General features: G+C 42.7%; 1 protein-coding gene across 1 annotated transcript; it reads right to left on the bottom strand.

Moving 5' to 3' along the window:
• Window positions 1-296: 296 nt before the first annotated feature.
• Window positions 297-20,996, bottom strand: LCT (lactase). Its single transcript, XM_031053383.2, has 18 exons — window positions 20,333-20,996; window positions 18,399-18,428; window positions 17,824-17,885; window positions 17,041-17,124; window positions 15,993-16,095; window positions 15,336-15,411; window positions 13,032-13,719; window positions 12,022-12,667; window positions 9,317-10,876; window positions 8,706-8,974; window positions 7,968-8,258; window positions 7,254-7,452; window positions 6,361-6,563; window positions 5,903-6,012; window positions 3,595-3,729; window positions 2,359-2,582; window positions 1,241-1,477; window positions 297-505 (listed from the first exon to the last, which is right to left on the bottom strand). Exons 1-18 carry the CDS (start codon window positions 20,994-20,996, stop codon window positions 297-299), a joined length of 5,790 nt encoding a protein of 1,929 aa, XP_030909243.2.
• Window positions 20,997-21,285: the final 289 nt, after the last annotated feature.

The following is a 21,285-nucleotide window of genomic DNA, read 5'->3' as shown; positions in this document are numbered from 1 at the left end:
CTGTACAATGTGCTGTGCATCTTTGTGTTAGAGACCTAAATACTACAGGTGTTCTGTGCAGCTTCACATTCCTAGTTAAAGGAAACGTAATTATCCCACACTGTTCAAATACGAAGGCACAGTATTAGGGCCACTTACATTTTTATTTTTGTACTTTGAAGATGGTGAGCAAACAACAAAATGATGGGGAGCTGGCTCTAGAGCAAATCACAGTTGCTGCAGTACAAGCACTAGGTTTCTTCCCCACATGCTGTAGACTTTCAATAAAAAACAAAGCAGTTTAATAAGTGGAAGCTTCACAGTTTACTAAGTTCCATGTATGATCTTTTACAGGATCTTTTAGATAACTTTCCATACCTATACGCAAAAAGAGCCAAGGCCAATGCTCCAACTCCTGAAAGAGCAAAAAGCACATATAGTGCTATTTCTGCTCTCTGTGACGTTAATTTTAATCCCAAGAAGTGCACACTGGCAGCTGGTCCTGGTGCGGTGTCTGTTGGTGGCACTGTCCATGGGAAAACAATGAAAAGGTGTTAGTACACAGCCTGGGTGAGCTCCTTCATGCATGTGTGTATGTGCATGGCCACTTCCTGCCTCTGCAGGGAGCTCAGTGCTTGGGCTCAGTGCTGTGGCCATGGCCATAATGGTGTGGATCGCTGATTGACACAGTTCTAGCTCAGAATAAAGGCATAGCTGGGGCCAAGAGTGCAGTTGTCAATACTCCAAGAGAGGTGAGTGTTCTTCAGCAGCCATGGTCATCCCCAAAAGCCCATGCTAACAGTGCTTGCTGTTTAGTGCACACCTCTAGTTCAGAAAAATGTAAATGACAAAAGAATCAGTATTTCCAAAGGCTTACCCAAAACACTGACTGACATAAAGTATTCAGAATTGTTTGGAAAACATGGTGTGGGAATACAGAACGTGTATGGTTTGGAAAACATCTCTGGCATTTTGTTAATTAGAGGAAAGTGAAACAGAATAACTTGTTTTGCTGCATGTCTTGAAAAGCTATCATACAAAATTTTAGTCATTGTTTGGTTTGGCATATGAAAGTGCCATAATTCCATGTGAATGTTTTCAGTCATGACAAAACACAATAAAACAGTCAGTGCACCACTGGAGCCCTTAAAAAGAATACTGCAGAAAATGGTGGTGGTGTAAAGATTATGGAAATCTTTTGGGATTGGAATCAGATGCACATACAAACCATAAAAAGCACAATTTCTGCTGTGTCGCTTACCTTCAGGCTCCAGTTCCAGACAAGGATGTGGGCCAGCTGCTGGGTCTGGAAACCCATTGCAGTTTATGATCTGTGAGTAGTACCTGGCAGACGCCTTGGGGTGCCGTGGCAAGTCCGGGTCTGTGAAATTCACATGGTAGAGCCCAAACTTCTCATCGAAGCCCTCTGCCCACTCGAAGTTGTCCATCAGTGCCCATGCAGTGTAGCCTCGTAAGTCAACACCATCAAGCACAATGGCTGTTACCAGGACCAGAAAGAAGAGACTGATTGTGCAGCCGAGTGACTGGAGATGTCACCACTAGACCAGCAGTGACATGAAGATGATTCAGGACACTGCACAGCACCAGGGTGCCAAGCACAGTGGGGTTATTACTGTTTTGGCACCATTGGTTTTGCTGTCTCCCCATTCCCCCCCTCTTGTGTTGCTTCTTGGCTGATTTGAGATAGCCATAACCTGGCAGCTGACCTAACAAGCAACCAGGGTAGTTGCCAGTGCTGGAGACTATTTTTGCCTGCTCCAACAATCAAAGCTTGTGTCCAATAAACAAAAGTTTAGGAACAAAGGAGAAGAGCCATCAGCATACAAGTATTGTTTTAAATGCTTGTGGGGCCTCACTGTTAAACCACAGTAAATGACCCCATTCTGAATACGGGCCTGGCAGCACCCAGTATGTTAGAAAAGCCCCTCTCCAGTGTTGTATGTATGATCAGTACTGTAACTGAAAACAGTTTGAGTTTGTTTAAAAAAAGATGAAATTTTTAGACACGGCAGTAGTCAAGCTAGAAATCGAAATACGTGTTCCTCCAGTAGTAGTAGCACCTTCTCTTGCCAGATGCAGCTATGCAAGAAAGATGCAGTTACCCTTCTGAGCCCAGGATTTGTTCTTCCCTTAGACCACCTTTTCCCTGCAATGTCCTGGCTATCCATGGGCAGTGGCTGCTAAACCTAAAGGCTCTCAGAAGCAGATAGAGATTAAACCTGTGTGAGTATGCAACTTGCAGGGTAATAGCAGTGGTGTTTCAGCTCTTCACAACTTGTTTTATACACACCAGTCTTGTGGCAAGACACTGCTGCTCTCTAGAGATTTGGATGATCAGCTTTAAATAGTCACTCTCACCTTTCAGTGCTTCATTAATGTAGCTCCGATAGTAATGTGTTCGCAAAGTGTCATTGAAGTCTGAGGCTCCCCTTTCAGAGATCCCATTTTCAGTCACATAAATAGGAGGATTGTTGTACTCTTCCTTTATCCATTTCAGGAGCTTTCGGAAACCAAAGGGTGCCACCTTTAGCCAGGAGGAACCCGAGTTCAGCCAGCTGCGGTCTGTTACTGAAGCTACACCCCTGCAAGGAGGACATGCTGATCAAGGGACCAGTCCCAAGTGCCTGCCACTGCGCCTGGCACCTCTTCACTGCAGGGCTGAGAAACAGAGCTATGTAGAACACTGAACCAGGGGGGACACTGTAGCCAGCTGGTTAGGCTGGGGGGACACTGTAGCCAGCTGGTTAGGCTGTGACAGCAGGTGAGGGTAGTGCTGGAGCTCCTAAGCCTCTAAACAACACTTTGATACTTTGCTTCACAATGGTATTCTGCTTAAATCAGCTATGGCTGAGGATGTAATGTTAGCTCCAGATCTCTGTAGTGTGTATAATGCAGTCTTTGAGCACACAAAATTGCTGTTTACAGCTACATACAGGAATGTAAAACTGAGCCCAGTGTCCCACTATGGACTAAACCACAGAAGTGGGGATGCAGCAGTAAAGGGAAGGTATAATTATTTAATTTATTCTCTATGGAAAGGTTTCAGAAAACAGCCTTTGTTTTCCCACCATTACCTCAATTCTCATAGGAAAAACTAGTGAACTCCTGTTTATCTTTTTAAGCTGGGGAAAGAAATTGTTACCTAAAAAATACCTTGACTTACGTATATTTAAATATGAAGTGACTCAGCAGTTTAGGCTTTGAACTTACATTTATCTGCTGTGGTGAGGGAACTAATGACTGCTTAACAGCAAATGGAGCAGTATTAATAACACAGGATAATCAAACTGCAGATTGGGGACAGGAAATATGATAAATACGATTGACAGCTGATCCCAAACCATTGGGAGACTCACAAGTGCAGATTCCTTCCTTTAGTAGATCCTCTAATGTTCTTTGTCCTGTTTTTAGCATTCATATTTATCATCAGGTCTGCAAAACAGGCTGTTGCTGGCCTTTTGTGAAAATAACAGTACCACATGTACAGTTTATGGATGTTTTTGTTAGTATTGGTTAAAATACCTGTCTCACAGCACTATGGGCTAATAGTTTACACTGCTCAGTTGGCCCAGGCTCCAGATGTGCATATCTTACCTGTCAGAGTCATACGACACAACACTAGCAGGATAGTTCATGTTGTATGTTAATACCGTAGTATAATGATTCAGACCGAAGTAGTCATATGTGCCTTTAATTCTTTGCTTTTCACTTTCAGTAAATTCTGGAAGCCTGCAATAGAAAACAGAGAAAAGCATAAACCCCTCAAACTGTGTGTTTTCTCAGGATTTCCCCTTCTTTTGCTTCTACCCCTTCCCAGTGCTGTTGTATAAACTCAGCTTTTGCTAGACTATGCAGTTCATGCTGCCTGCTCTAATGCTCTTCAGGGGAAGAACAGACCTTTCTCTGACCAGAAAAGAGACACCTGATGGCTAGAAGTCCTGATCAAGGTCACACAAGAAGCCTGACCAACATCCTGCTTTACAAGACAAGAAACAGTGTTTGCCCAGTAAAGGAGTGTGGAAATGGGAGGAAATGGTGATAATCATTTTGACTGTCACATGTTCACCTATGGAGTTTGTCACAAACCCCTGTGGGGACCCAGAGCTGCAGTGTTTACAAGTGACCAGTCTCAAGCCCACTGTCTTGCAAAAGGCCATCTGGCTCTGATAGAAGTAAGCATTAAACAGTGCCTGCTAGCAGCCAGTGCCATCCAGGGGGTCCTGTCCCTGCTCAGGGGAGCTGTCATGAGCCCATCAAAACACTGTACTCCTGCTTGTGTATACTGAAGATACAGGCAGGCACCTCTGCTAACATGTGCTTCCCAGCAGCAGGGGAACAGGTGTCTGCTACAAGAGGAGCTCTTCTCTGTGTGGCAGTAGTAGCACTTGGTAGGTTGTAGCAGAGGCTGATACAGTGTTGTTTCATAAACTCTGGCTTCTGCACAGGAAACAAAACTGGTGAGCTTTCTCTCTGAGATCTATGCTTTGAACACACCTTGTGTAATGCTGGTATACCTGCCACCAGTACCACAAGCAAAAGGCAAGGTACCATAATTCTTCTGGAAGATTGAGATGCTTGGGCACGTTACCTCATAAATCAATACACATGACTTTGTTCTGTTATTAATGGCAGCAACCACCAGAGAAAAAATAGCATGTCCAAGAAAGTGCCTAAGAATGCAAGTGGTTTAGGCATACACAAAAGCATAAATCAAATCTTGAAGAGATCCACCTTTGCTGCAGAGCACATACCGATTCTTCCGCAATCTCCCTCATTTCAAAACAAGTGGTCATTCCCATTTGCACAAATGAGCAATCAGGAATAGCCCAGATCTAATACACCCCATTAAACTGCTATTTATGTTAAGAGAAAAAAGTACTTTCCTTGTGTGTGCCTTGAAAGAGAGAGAAAAGAAAAAACATTCATGATGGAGCACTATTACCACAATAAAGTTAAGAATAATTCATGGAACTGCGAAATAAGAAATATAATTCAGAGGGACCAGTGAGTTCTCAGTGCTCAAATTCAGTACATAATTTTAAGAAAAGTTAAAACACATTTACCACAGTCATCAGGTAAAGCACTGTATCTAATGCAGAGCATTTCCTACATCATTCTGAGCTGCCAACTTACTACCCCAGAGACAGGTTATGTTAGTGTTGTGGTTTAAGCTCAGCTGGTAACTCGGAACCACACAGCCACTCACTCACTCCCCTCTTCTTCCTTCCCCATCTCCCGGAGGGATGACTAGGAGAATCACAAGAATGTAACTCCCACCGGTTGAGATAAGAACAGTCCAGTAACGAAGGTATAACACAGATCACTGCTGCTACCACCAATAATGATAAGTGAAATAACAAGGGGCGAGAATACAACCACCCGCCAACCGATACCCAGCCCAACCTGAGCAGTGGTCTGGGCCTTCTGGGTAACAGCCCCCAGCTTATATACTGGGCATGATGTGCTGTGGTATGGAATACCCCTTTGGTTAGTTTGGGTCAGGTGTTCTGTCTCTGCTTCCTCCTGGCTTCCCCTCCTCCCTGGCAGAGCATGAGACTCACAAAGTCCTTGGTCAGAGTAAACATTACTGAGCAACAACTAAAAACATCGGTGTTATCAGCTCTGTTCCCAGGCTGAAAGTCAAAACCACAGCACTGCACCAGCTACTAAGAAGGAGAAAAATGACTGCTACTGCTGAACCCAGGACAATTAGTAAATTTAGTTCACAAGGGAGGTAAAGACAAGGAAAAGGAAAAATGTACACTAGAGTTTTTCTCTGAGGATACAGTAAGTTAGTTACAGTAATACTGCAATAGAATCATTGAAATTCAGCCTATCTACCAATAACACAGGTTTCAGTACAGCAGGTGAAACAGAAGCAGGTGTGTGCTTGAGCTCTTACCGGGACTGGTTCAGACCCTGAGCCAGGCTGCGTTCCCGAATCCTTGTTTTCATCACTTCATTATAATCACCAGTTTTGAAAATGGGATGAGCAAACCAGCCTAAGAAAAACTAAGCCAGGAAACAAGGAAGAATGATAAATTATGTATCAAAACAAGGGGTTTCTCTTTCATGTGCTGCTTTGGAATTTATAATGGACAGACACATAGAGATACCCAGGGATGTCCATTTAATGGCAGTAAGTTTAACAAGCTTTTGTCACTCCGACCGTATTTTGTCTCATTTCTGTTGCAGCTTTACTGGCCACTAGAAGAGGATGATACATTGCAGTGATGCCTTTGGCTCACCCTTTTCTTCCAGTGAGATGCTAACCTGTGTTCTGGGTATCTCCAGCACCCACAGATGGGGTGTCACCATGAACAAACCCAGGACAGCAGGTGTGACCAGGTGTCTCTGTACCTGCAAGGATCGTCTGGCAGCACTGATGTCTTCCTGGTTGTGTGGGTTCCTTGGTTCTGCCCAGTCAGAGTTGATGGTGATAGAGATTAAACCTCCTTGCTTTGCCCGGTAGGTCTTATTGTAGAGGTGCCAGACTTCCGCATGGGCCTTTATTAAGTTGTGCGCCACCACGTAGGGAGCTTGCCCTGGTCGAATGGAAATGCCTGCAGACAGAGACAGCAAAGGTGGTGGAACAGCAGTTCCCAGCGTTCTCATCAGCTGCTTCCCAGGTCAACACAACGCCCAGGACACCCAGAACTGCCCACTAGTAAACAAGTAAATGTGCAGCCTCTGGTGCCCTTGGTCCCAGCCCTGGGATGAAATCACTGCTTCAGTAGAGACAGCTGAAGATGCAGCTACGGTTGTGCAGGACCCTGCATTGCCCCTTCATCCCCCTGCAGTGGGATATGGGCTGGTTCAGCTCTCTACCCATGCAAGGCTGCCAGCCCCAGCAACACGCTGCTGCTGCCAGCATGGAGAGCAGACAGCTGTGTGTTCAGGCTAGCTCCTGTCCCTCCACATTCTTCTACCCTACAGCCAAGCTTGGCTTTCCTCCAGCCCTAACCCTTCACAATCCCTGGGGCTGGTCTGAAAATGGGTCTGCTCCAGGCAGCAAGTGTAATCTGGATGTTGCAGAGGAGCACTTTATTAGAGAAGTGGAAATAAGATGGGTCTAGGAGGTGACAGGCAAAGTGAAAGCAGGACCTCTTCACCACACCACAGCAGACCCATGTATCCCTACCACATAGTCTTTCTTGCTCTGCCTTTGCAAGTTTCTAGCATCTGCTCTGCCGCAGCATAAAACAGCTGTGCCTACAGTGCTGTGAAGGCTCTGTTATACCCAGTGGTCTTACCTGGAGCAGCTATTCCAACACCATAACCAAAATACGCAACGTTGTAGGGTTCATTGAGGGTTATCCAAAATTTCACTTTATCTCCCAGTCTCTGGAAAAGGAGCTCAGCATATTCCTTAAACCTCTGAACTATGGTATCATTCTCCCACCCACCAATGTTCTGCAGTGCCTGTGGGAGGTCCCAATGGTAGATAGTTACCTGAAGTGAAAGATAGCAAGAGAAAGGACTCAACCAGTCACTCTTGCTTTCTGAAATAAGCACAGCAATCTAGCCTCATATGAACATAAATAAACTGTGCTTTGATTTGCAGCTACCTGGTGTTTGAGTTTGCAGTGATCACTCATGTACTCAAATAAAATACCTTCTTGTCAGTGTTTCAGTTTCTTGATGTGGGGAAATTACTTGAACCCAAAGGACTGCCTGACGGTGAAGATGAAGCCTTTACCAAAACCCACCACAACCTTGTGATCACAAGAATGTGTCAGTGAAGAACTGCTGTGCCTGCACCAAGTCTCTGGTGAAATACAATCCAATAGAACACCTGTGTGATCTGGTACGTCCATTGCACCAGTCTAGAGCACTGCCATGAAGGCATAGGTTTGGTAAGACATTATCTGAGGGATGGATGGAAACGGAAACACATGTACAAGTTCTGAGCATCAGACTTGGGTTCTGCCATCTTTTAGTTACTTGAAAGTTACATTTTCAGTTACCTGAGGCATGATGTTAGCTGCCAGAAGAGCATCAATAAGCCTTTCATAGTAGTTCAGTCCTATTTCATTGATGTATCTGGTGGTCCCATCTGGGAGAACGCGGGCCCAGGAGATTGAAAAGCGGTAGTGAGACACCTTGAGGCTTTTCAGCATTTCCACATCCTCCTCAATTTTGTGGTAGCTGTCACAAGCTACATCTCCAGTGTGACCATTGCTGATTTTCAAGGGAGTGTGAGAAAACTGATCCCAAATACTTAGTCCTTTCCCATCTTCTCTCCACCCTCCCTCAACCTGTAGTTGAAGATAGGAGAATATTGTTAGTAAACTCCAAATATAGGTATTGGCCAAGCAAAGAATTCAGCCTGCTAGTCTTTGCAACATTACACAATATTTTGACTTATCAGCTAGACTAAGAATAGCAATGATTTTGCTGTACCAAACTAGTAAGAACTCTTGGGTCTCAAGGCAAGACATATTAGCAAAGCACAATGTCACAGACCAGGCACTGTTTCAGTTCACCTGCTGCTCCATGGTGGCTGCCTCTTCTGAATTCCATGCTGCTGTCTCAATTCCTGTGGTATAACTATGCCCTATAAACATCTCCAAGTTCCTCCCTTTTACAGCAATTGCTACACTAACCCTCAATTACAGTAAAACTTAGTTTAAAAAGCTGTAGGTGTCTCATACAAAATGAATTAACTGTCCAGACAGTTTAAAAATCCATATCTGTTTCCTAACCTGATATGCTGAAGTTGCTACACTCCACCAAAAGTTCTTTGGAAACTCTCCATATAAAAATTCATCTTCTTTTGGCATTGGGATACCATTATTGCGGATGATTTCTGCATAGTACACAGCAGAGCGCTTTGGGGTTCTTGGCCTGTTGGGATTGTCAAAGTCAACCTGATGCAATCCGAATCTTGGATCATAACCATTCAGCCATTCAAAGTTATCCATCAAAGACCAAGCGTTATATCCTCTCAGATTAACATTATCCAAATTGTAAGCTGAAAGATCAGAAACAAATGGAAAAGCATCAGTGGTATAATCATACATTAAACGAGCTACATTGAATTCACATGCAAGCACATGCATGCTTTTAGCTTCATAAAGCTGGCACTCATCAACTAAGATCATTAAGAGACTCTTCATAGTTGGAAGATACAAAACACAAATGGTCGTGCAAAGGAGATCAGAAAAAGAAACACTATGTTTATATCATGTTCAGAATATTTCAAGGCTAACATCAACCACTTTTTAAAACTACTCTTCAGAGGAATGAAGTAAGCAGGAATCTAGAGAGGTGATTACATACGCAACACCAACAGAACAATAACAAACACAGGTACCTTTTAAGGTTTCATCAATGTATGTTTTGTAGTAAAATATCCTGGTATTGTCATCAACATCTGATGTGGTCTTTACCCCCACCCCGTTCTCAATTATATATATTGGGGGATTTTCATATTCTTCTTTGATCCAGTTCAGTAGCCTCCTCAGCCCCCAGGCCACAGCCCGCTGGTCAGAAATAGCAGAGGAAGGCCAGGAACTGTCAACACTTGTTGAGACTTCCTGGTCATACTCGTAAGAGAAGGGCCTCAACTGTGTCACTGCATGGGTTACAATTTTGGAGGTGTAGGTGTTGAAGCAGAACACATCTGCCGTCCCCCTGATGTATTCACGCTCTTCTGCTGTGAAAACTGGTAGGCGAGACGATGGCAGGTTCTGGAGCTCACTCCTGTTCCCAACTTTCCACTTCATGACCTCAGGGTAGTCCCCATTTTTGAAAATTGGGTGTGTAAACCACCCCACCAGGAACTGCAGGTGCCTGTCTGCAGCTTCTATGTCCCTAGGGTCAGTTGGTGTCTTCGGCTCAACCCACTCAATGTTGGGACACAGAGTAATGACCCCTCCCTGACTTGCTCTGTATTTGTCATCGTACGTGTGGTAGACCCTGGCGTGAGCTTTCAGTAAGATGTGGGCAACCCTGTAGGGAGCAGTGCCAGGGTCATTGATGTTGGGTGGAAATGCCCCAAGGCCGTAGCCAACCCATGCAATGACTTGGGGTTCATTAAGTGTAATCCAGAACTTCACCCTGTCCCCAAAGGTCTGGAAACAGAAGTCTGCAAAACTATCAAACAGGTCAATCAGTGCGCTGTTCTCCCAGCCACCAATGTCCTGGAGAGCTTGTGGAAGGTCCCAGTGGTAGAGAGTGACCATTGGCGTGATGTTGTTTGCAACCAGTCCATCAATAAGACGGTTATAGTAGTCAACTCCGTGGCTATTTATCAAGTTGTTCCTTCCACTGGGGAAAATTCGAGACCAAGACAGGGAGAAATGATAGTTCTTTACCCCTAAGGCTCTCAGCAGGTAAATATCTTCTTCCACCTTGTTGTAGCTATCACAGGCTATGTCTCCAGTGTCATTATTCTTGATATTCCCTGGGATATGGGTGAAATTATCCCAAATGCTGGGTCCTTTGCCATCAGCATCCCAACCTCCCTCTATCTGGTAGGCAGAAGAAGACACACCCCATGAAAAGTCCTCTGGGAATGTCCCATAAAAGTATGTGTCCCTTTCAAAGTCCGCTTGAGATGAAAACTTCTGCCAGACAACTTTTGCCTTGGAGGGAACTTCTGATGCTGGTAAATTTGGCAACTTGGATGGCACAGGTAGGTCAAACACTGCCGGTGCAGTAAATCTGTCCAAGGCTTTGGGTGGGAAACCGTTTTTTTCAATAATACTGGAATAGAAATAAGCAGATGCCTTGGGAGTCCTTGGTCTGTTGCTATCTTCAAAATTCACATGATGCAGCCCAAATTTTAGGCTGTATCCCACTGGGCCTTCAAAGCCATCGATGAGGGACCGAGCCATATATGACCGAACATCAACTCCGTCTAGTTTTACCGCTGTCACAGGAACAGTTAAAAGACACTGTTATTCATCTGAACACAGCACAGCACAACATAACCACCACAACTGAGGGTAACTGTTAAACCAAACATCTACCAGTGGTCTTTTAGGCAAAAATCCTCACCAAACTTGCGCCACTGGTATCCCTTTCCACCTGTGTTTTCAAGCACACTCGATTAATTCAGGTATATGGTACACTTTTACATTTAACACTATAGTTAAACTGAAACAGTATGTGTACTTAGTGCCTATCTTCCCTGAGCACAGGAGAGCTTCTTTTAGCAGAAGAGCCTATCTAATAGCAGCAGAGGCAAGTCCAGCCTCACACTGCCTACAAAAAAAGCACTGAATCGCTCTCAATACAGAAAAGTTCACTTCCCATATGAAATCTGTCTTTACTTCTTCTGATACATAACAATGCTAAATTGTGTTTTCTGTAGCTCTTTTAACACTTCTATCAGCATGTTGAGAACTAGATCAAGATCAAATGCTGTATCCTGATCACCAGCCTATTTGATACAGCATATTTAATGAATTCTTCCCATCAGTATTGGTTTGTGTATGTCAAGAGAGTATCAGTCAGTCACACCTCTATTTGAAAACTCAAATCTCTATACCTGTCCAGAACTTCAGTCAACAATACTATTTTTACATCAATTGATACACAGTTTGCAATGACACAAGCATACCTTGAACCTTGCTCAAAAAGACTGAGATGATATAAGTATCTCCCTAAAAAAAAAAAAAAATCTAACCTGAAATGGTACAGGATGCTGCCAGTTAGATCCACTTAATCAGTAAAGACAGTCCTGACCTATCTCTACAGGGGAGATCCTGCCTGCTGGCAAATCATCTTCAGGGAAGCTGAAGTATAAACGCTGTCCTCTCAGAGGGACTAATTTTAGGGTCCAGGCTACATTAACCCACATATATGAAAAACGTATTCCTTTATCTAACAGAATAGAGTTCCATATCTGGACACCACATAGGCTGAAGTATATGAGATCACACTACATACAAAATAGGCAGCTGACCTCATATCACTGCGCAAATGGTGATGTTTTAAAGTTAACCACCACAGAAGGGACAGAATAGCTAGCTACCATTTAAAAAGATGTGTGTGTATTAGATTTCTCCATACCTTTTAGAGCCTCATTGATGTACCGGTGGAAATAATCCACTCGCAGAGTGTCATTAATAAGATCCCCTGAGTCTTTTGTCGGCATACCATTTCCTGCTATGTAAATTGGGATCTTTGACCCTGTATATTCCTGGGACACAAACTTCAGCAGCCTTCTCAAACCCCAAGGGACCACATGGATCCAAGAAGAGGCGGTCTGTGGCCAAGAAGGATCTACATGCAAGGAGAAGTTCCCGATGTTCTTGTAGTCTGGTGTGCAGGTCCCATTAGTCACAGCACTGACCAGGTGGGACGTGTAATGGGAAAGACCAAAAAAATCTGCAGTCCCTTTCACCCAGGACTTCTCTTCCTCTGTAAACAAAGGTAGCTGTGCAACTGCTGTGGAGCACTGCTGGTTTACTTCCTGGATCTGAGACTTCAGGATATCTGGGTAATCACCATTAACAAATACAGGGTGAGCAAACCAGCCCAGCATGAACTGCAGGTACCTCTCAGATGCCCTCACATCCTCAGAGTTGGTTGGAGTCTTCGGTTCAGCCCAATCTGAATTCAGCACCAGCCCCACCTTTCCCAGCTGCTGAGAACGGTATTTGTCATTGTACAAGTGCCAGACCTTGGCGTGAGCCTTGAGAACTGTGTGAGCCACCTGGGGAAAGAACACAGAGGAATATGTGTCACACTGCTTTGGACAAAAACTCGTAAGCATTCAGATTATTGCCACAGAATGTTACCTGCATTCAAAAGAAAAAACCTTGACAAAACAACCATAGCCAGAGAGTACAGTGGATTTGGAATAAACAGAAGAATCTGGCTATCCATCAACACTGGCTTTCCCAATAGAAAAAATAATACCCTCTAAAATCCATCTGGCATAAATTTTTGCAAGCATCACAAATCCAACAAGCAAATAGTTGTATCAAAGGCCACATTAGGCTTAAAGTACAGAACTATTAGAGGAAAACAACACAACAATGGCAGCTGCAGTATCCCCGTTATTCCTGTGTTCCTACCTTGAAAGATGCTACTCCTGGGTCAGTGATTCCTGGAGGATGCTCTCCGGTGCCATATCCAGCATAGCTGATAACCCAAGGCTCATGGAAAGTAATCCAGAACTTGACCCGATCCCCAAAAGTGGAAAAGCAGAAGTCGGCATAGTTTACAAAAGTATCTATGATACTGTCATTCTGCCAGCCACCAAGAGCCTGAAGAGCTTGTGGGAGGTCCCAGTGGAAGAGAGTCACCATGGGCTCAATGTTAGAGTCAAGCAAACTGTTAATTAATTTGCTGTAATAATCAACACCCTTGGAGTTGATGGTCTCATTGGTACCATCAGGAAAAATTCTAGGCCAGGATACAGAAAACTTGTACATTTGGGGATGGAGACCCCTAAGTAGATAAACATCATAGCTGGTTTTATAATAGCTGTCACATGCCACATCTGCTGTTTGGTTCATGTAGACATGACCTGTGTGTCCAAACTGATCCCAGATGCTCTCTCCTTTCCCATCCTCTGCCCAAGCTCCTTCAATATTAAAGGCACCTGTGGATGTGCCCCAGAGAAAACCACTTGGGAAAACATCTTGCAGAAAAGAATCCCTCTCCAATTCAGACTGCTTAGCAAACATTTCCCAAACTGTTTGATAGGAGGAGCGAGGGGGAAGAACAGCATCTGGGTTCTCCTGTAGAGCATTTGTTTTGCTGCAAACAAAATGAAAAGAAGTTAAAATCTCCAGGGTGGATACTAGTGCCACAGAACTTGCAAACACAGAGGATAACAGAATTGTTTGCTTCCCATTCAGGTCATATAAGCTGAATAGGGTATAGTCTCTTTCTTATCTAGTCAGTCCAACCTACTGCCATACAGCTGGCAGATGAAGGTGCAGTGCAAATTGCTAACCACAGAGCAGCTCAAGGGCTATACATCCAATGCATTTCCTTGCAGGTGGATTCTCATAATTCACTACAGCTAGGGCAAAGATGCAAACAAAACTCTTGCAGTGTGTAGTAACTTCACAAGCTACAACAGCTCTCACAAATTTCCATGGGAAAAATTAAAATCAATCCATCCTGCTTCTTATCTAATCCTGCACAATGACACCTCCCACAGTTCTGTAGGCCCAGCTGGCTTTTCCCCTAGAAAAGCCTCTGTTGTATTTATTTACTTAATTTTAACTATTTTCCTCTTGAAAAGAGCAGACTTGCAAAAGTACTTGTTATCTATTGGCTTGAAGGTGCAATTTGGGTAGCAAAGGATGAGAGTGGAAGAGGATTATATTGCTTGTAATAGCACGAGACTAGGCTCAGCAGAAAGACATTTCTTCCCAAGCCTTTCAGGAACTAGCTGCAGACCCCAAGCTGTGTGGTTCGGTTGATATGCTGGAGGGAAGGAATGCCATCCAGAGGGACATTGACATGTTTGTGAGGTGGGCTGATGCCAACCTCGTGAAGTTTAACCATGCCAAGTGCAAGGTCCTACACCTGGGTCGGAGCAATCCCAGGCACAGCTACAGGTTGGGGAGAGAAGAGATTCAGAACAGCCCTGTGGAGAAGGACCTGGGCAGTTGGTCAACAAGAAACTCAACATGAGCTGGCTTCAGTGTGCACTTGCAGCCCAGAAAGCCAGCTGTATCCTGGGCTGCATCAAAAGGAGCGTGACCAGCAGGTCAAAGGACGTGATGCTGCCCCTCTGCTCTTATGACACCTCACTTGGAGTATTGTGTGCAGTTCTGGTGTCCTCAACACAAAAAGGAGATGGAACTGTTGGAACAAGTCCAGAGAAGGGCCACGAGGATGATCAGGGGACTGGAGCACCTCCCATATGAAGACAGGCTGAGAAAGTTGGGGCTGTTCAGCCTGGAGAAGAGAAGGCTGAGTGGAGACCTCATAGCAGCCTTCCAGTATCTGAAGTGAGCCTTTAAGGATGATGGGGAAGGACTGTTTACTAAGGACTGTAGTGACAGGACAAGGGATAATGGGTTAAAACTTAAACAGGGGAAGCTTAGATTGGATATAAGGAAGAAGTTCTTTACTGTGAGGATGGTGAGGCACTGGAATGGGTTGCCCAGGGATGTTTTGAATGCTCCATCCCTGGCAGTGTTCAAGGCTGGGTGGGACAGAGCCTTGGGTGATATGGTTTAGTGTGAGGTGTCCCTGCCCATGGCAGGGGGGTGGAACTTGATGAACTTAAGCTCCTTTCCGACCCTAACTGTTCTACAATTCTGTAATTCTATGACTTTACCACTAAAACTGTGTTGTGTCTGCCTGCACACACATTTCTAGAGGAGACCGTCTGATTTAAGGAACAAAAGTCGTACCTTAAAACATGAGACGAGAAGTTCAAGAATTCAGTAACATCATACCCAATTGTTCGTGCCTTTTCTTTATTAATAGCTGAAAAAAAAGGGAAGTGATGCACTTAGTCACAATATAGATGCCACGGACTGCACGACACTGCTTGCACATACAGTTACAACTTTAGAAACAGGATGTTTTTCATAACTAGTATTTTTCACAGAACAAACATGTTGAGTTTCTATTAGATATTTATAATTTCATGTTAAAAAAAGATCAAGTCCTACTGCTAACCTAGCACTGCAAAGTCCACCACTAAGCTCCGTCCCTAAACCATGATCTACATATCATCTAAATACCTCCAGGGATGGTGACTCCACGACTTCCCTGGGCAGCCTATTCCAACAGCTTGACAACCCCTTCAGGACAATTTTTTTCCTAATATCCAATATAAACTTATGAGGCTGATGAAAATGATTTAGAGCTTTGGGGGAGAAAAATTCCAGCTTCTGATTCTATACCACCATCCATCCTTAATTTTCCAAGAAGGCAATGAAAGAAACTAGAGTTATTTCATCTAATAGCAATGTTCTGGGCTGAATAATTTTTAGTTTCCTCTATAATTTGCCATGCAGAGCTCAGTTAAAAACCTCTCCTCCTCCTCAAAATAGGTCACTCACCTGTGACAATGTCAGCTACTGGTATGAAAAGATTCTCTTCCATGGAACCACAATCAAGGAGCTTCAGACTAAAAACCAAGATGTCCGTGTCCTTCCAGACATTCTGCAAAACCAGAAGTCAGAGATATGTCTGAAAACAAGCATCAGCCAGCTAGTAAAAGCATGCTCTTGGTATTTGTTGCTTTCAGCACAGAATAGGAAATACTTAGAAGACTGACAACTGGTCATAAAGTTCTTTGAAGTTAAATTAATAAATCAAGAGAGTAAGCATTAACTACCACCTACTATTTTTCTCTGGTTCAAAAATGCCCAATAAAAGCATAAACCCCAAAAACCCACACTGTTTGATCTGTCATTGAAAAGGCACAAGGACCAATGTCCTTTACTGGAAGCTTACTTAGTAAGAATATGTTGCCATAAGTGGCCCACTCCAGGTTTTTGAGTAACCACAGCATGCTGGGACCCTAAAGAGAATGAGTCACATGGGTAGCTCCTCATTCTGCTGCACAGTTGCTGGATGACTCTGGTCTTAAGGACTAAGAATGCAGCTCATCCATTAGACTACCACAGGTTTAATATTAGGTACTAGCCTATAACTGACATTGTTGCTGTGATCTAATCCTTTCACAAACTCCTCTTCATGAACATTTCTAGCACTGCCTTTACTGAGTTGGAGTTGTGAAGTTTAGTGGCACCACTGCAGAAAGCTAGCATACAATAGTGTCTAAGTGCATAGATATTAGCAGCTCGCAAAACACTTAAGATGTGAGGTTTTTTGGACCTGGACAAAACAATGACGCCATTCTAGTTGTTAACGCATCAATAATGAGTACTGACCAAGATGATCCTTTCCAGCACTCTTGAACACCCGTTTTTAAGTCAGAATAACAGAGAAGCAAGTGAACACTAGGAAGCTGTTCCCTAGTTTAGCTGTTGTCTGACCTCTTGCAACAAATTGGAACTGTTTAGACATGCATCAAGAAACATGAAATCCCCCTTATATTTATGATCATCTGCTGCTATAATTTAACACTGTGCATAACGTTACCTGGAATTCATTCAATTTCTTGTAGAAATCTATTTTGTTTCCACAACCATACTGGAGGCTGAGAGACAGAAAGTCTACTGAATCCTGGAAACAAGAAAAGGAAAAGAATCATCCTAAAATAAAATGTGGGTTTTTTTTGCAGGTATTAGATTAAAAGCATATAAAATTGTGAAATGTCCGATAAAGCTATGTTGTTGAATAACACATACAGCTATAGGGGAGCTCTGGACAATATGATGAGTACAAACTGGATACTGTATGGGAAGATGCATTCTCTATCTCTCTTTCTAAACAAAATAAAATTTAAACAGCTAAGTGAAATTTTGAGAGCATTTTATGAATTCAATATTAATATTTTAGGGTGTTTTTTTTTAATTAGTAGGAGTGTCTATGATTAATCAGAGAAACCTTTGCAAGTACGTGATTCAGATAGGTCTTATCAATAATCCTTTGGGGAAAGTCCACTGCAGAAATGTTTAACCATTCCAAACTACAAGCATTATCCCACTAGCCGTCATCAAGTTCAAGGGAATAGATTGTGCCAGCTGATGAGGTTGGGAAATAAAAACCTGATAAGCTTTCAGTTTATTTTTCAGTTCAAGGTTTTCTTCTAGTTTAGTCAGCCCACTTAATACGCCTTTCCTCTCCCTACAAGCCACACCTTGCTTGTATCCTTGCAATGGCATGCCTACAACATTGCTTACCATATTACTAGATTTTGAAGGATTGTGAATAAAAGCAAAAATCCTGCACTGACATTTGTTCACTTTATCCGACATCAACATCCTCCAAGTGAAGACAACTACAAACAATGAGTTTGGTCTTTACAGAAAGGATGTCATGATCTTTGTAGAGATTATATTCTCCTCATGCCATCCCCATGCAGGTAGGTACTTTTAGCACAGTTCAGTCTGTGTTTTCACATAATAAAGCAGAATTTTTAAATAGCAGTTATTTAAAATATTTATTCCTTTGGTGGTGCTTTAAGCAGACTTGCAAAGAAAATTACAATGGCTACGCTTTTTGCAAACGCCTTGTCATTTAAGCATGGATACTGCTAGAATTGCCAATGATGAGAGCAAATATGTCTCTGTATATCTTAATCAGTGCTTACTAGCCAAAAAAAGGATGCTGAAGTCATTTTTTAAATCAGTGAGCTAATCAAATAAGTAAAATTTGACAAATTGGTCAGTTGGTCAACTTGCTAAAATTTTAATTCGACACAGGTCACTTGATCCCATACATAAAAACCAAGTCAAATCAAATCAAATTCATACAATTCTGGAAATAATTTCATTGAGGTATTACCTGAAGAGAAACTGAAAGCAATTCTGATGAAGTGCTATCCAAGGCATGACCAATTCCTATGGCAATGGACAGCTTTCCATCTTGAAAAAGAAAGAGGCAGTCCCTTAGTAGTATGGTAAGGGGTAATAAAAACCTTCATTCAGTTATTTTAAAATCAGTTGGAAATTTTTTAAAGATGTAGAACATCAGACAGTGCCATAGGTGGCAGATTTCAGATACCCACTATGATTTTAAAGGAGATTTTAAAGAAGGTAGGAATTCAAAGGCAGAGTTCAAGGAATCTTATCACTAAATCTTATCATGACTGCCTATCTGAGCACTGTTGGCTACAGGAAGGTGGGTCTGAATACAGCTCTCCAGTGGGTGCTCTTCCACTCCATGCATAATTATAAGGAATATCTTTCATTTTCATGCCTTTGAGGTGGTTTTACAGTGGTTTTTATATCCATTGTGCTGGATGCTGGGAACCTGGGGGGACATGTGGGAGCAAAGCCAGACAACTTCTTAGGGCTATCACCAGGTAGCGTGAGCTGTACTGCAAAGTATTCCTGACAAATGCAAGAACTAAAAATAAATGATTTATTTTTATTTTAAATGATGACTCTGCCAGCTTTACTGGTTATCTGCCTGGGACAGAAAAACTCCAGCCCTGAAGGAGGCACTCCTCAGAGGACAGCAGGTTGGAATATCCCAGGCATCCACAGGAGAGGTGAAATTCTCTTGCTCTGTGTAACACAGGTACAGTTAAGATTTAATTACTTTAAAACCACAGTATGTGCAATGAGGAAAGTCAAACATAGGACATTGCAGATTTCCCCACACTATTGCTATCTCACAGAAAACTTCTTGTGCCTTATTTCTTCATGGTTTGAGGTACATTTAGGAATTTTCTAGTCTTTCCTCTGTGGGTCAGGAAGAAATACACAAAAATACTTTATCTACGAAACAGATTGATTATTATGACTGTCATTGCACACACACACACACACACAAAATAGACTAAGGCTGGATTTGAGTAATTTTAAAGTAATTTGTAACTGATTGATAGAGGTAATTGTCATTTTAAGCAACAAAGTAAATACTGTGCTTCATGTTGCTTGAAGTTTTTAAGTCAACTTTTTAAAGTTAAATAAAATAACTTACCTTTGATTAAATGAGAAACGTAATTTTAAATCATGATCAGTTTTGTTTAAGTGGGTTTTATCAACAAATTTGCAAAGATTTCCATGTTTTGGGAGGAAGGCTGATAGTTGAATTTGACCTGATTCTTCAGCTAGATCTTGACCTCCAAAGCTGTATTCCTTTGGAACACATCATGCATTAGTGAAAAAGCCTACATCCATCACACATAAGAGATTATAGCACAGCTGCTGAATGATGGCATGATCTTCCTCTCTTAGCTGAAATGTTAGCAATTGCAATCCCAGTTTTCAATGACATTGAAATAAGTAATAAGGTTTTAAAAATGAGACAACTGGGCAGGGATCAAAGGTTCTTCATATATCTCAGTCCCACATTTATTATTTAACACATTTGTTGTTATATGAACAGTTGATCAGGTGCATCTGCTGGTCTTTAAATTAACAGCACATGAACGACTGTGAAAAACTGAGAAAAAGCATATAGAAGTATTATAACATGTAGGTTTAAAGTACTGGATTCTGCTGCTCAAATCAACTGGAGGCTATTTAAAACTTCCCTGAGGCTTAAAATATTAATTATAAATATGCACACATACACATATATATTGTCCCAAACTACTTTGGCAATAATTTCCAGTAAAATGCAATTACCAGTAAACTATAAACCAATTATCAACATAAGGGATTTGAAGGACTCTGTTATTCAAGGATTTCTGTGTAATTCTGAAATCATTGATAGCATATTCACACAAAGATTAGATGTAGCAGTTACCATTTAATCCCATCACAAAATGTTTGTGAGAAGGTCACATAGAAACAATCCCTCTCCCCATTCTCCTTACCTGCTGGTGCATATTTCTCATGGTAGATGGTGTAAGCTCTTTGATGAGCTGCAGCTAGGGCCCAGGCTCGGTACTGGGGGTCATCATAAGGCAGGCTTTTAAGGACATCTGGCAGGTCACTGAAGGTGAGCCACACATCAACGAGGTCCCCAAAAACACGGAAGCTGAACTCGGCATATTCCACAAAAAGGTCAGCAAAAGCATTGGCTTTCCAACCCATGGCCTGTGCAGCCACAGCACCAGGGACATGCTGGTGATGCAGAACTACCACTCCCCTGAGCTCTGCGGCAACCAGGGTCTCAAGTAGCTTCTGGTAGCATTGCACTTGAGCTTCATCCGGCTTCCTGGCATCCCCCTTGGGAAGAATGCGTGCCCATGGAAGGAAGATTTTGTAGTGCGTCACCCCAATCTCATGAAGGTGGGAGAAGTACTGCAGCAGCTCAGAAGCCACAAGATCTTGCTGACAAAGGTAACCATGGGCTTCAGGCACAGCAGGGCCCTGATCTTTCTTGGATAGGACTTGGTCCTGCAAATGCAATCTATTTACAAACTCACTGGGTAGAGGTCCTGCAATGGCGATAAAATTCTGAGCAAATTTCCCATCTATACCAAGGCTGAGAGAGACTAACAGAAAGAAGCAGACTATTTTACACATCAGCTCCATTTCTGCAACTGCTTCAGAAACTTATCCCACACTACTTATATTACAGTACAAGTAATATTTAACTGAAATTATCTATTTCACTGATAAATGTTCCTAGGATTAGCTGACACTAGATGTGGTAACAAATGGTAACAAATCAGGACCTTTAATCAAAGGATGCACAAATGGATGAATACAAAAAACACTGTCAAACAATGAGCTGGAACAACGTCATGTGGAAACATTTTCTGAAATGTTCAGGTTCCCCTTTAAACTTGACATCAATTGACATGTGCTGATACTGCCTCCA

Source organism: Melopsittacus undulatus, chromosome 4 (assembly GCF_012275295.1).
Source record: "Melopsittacus undulatus isolate bMelUnd1 chromosome 4, bMelUnd1.mat.Z, whole genome shotgun sequence".
Taxonomy (NCBI): Eukaryota; Metazoa; Chordata; class Aves; order Psittaciformes; family Psittaculidae; genus Melopsittacus; species Melopsittacus undulatus.
Note: the sequence above shows the minus strand (reverse complement) of the source record. Positions and strands in the feature narration are given on the sequence as shown.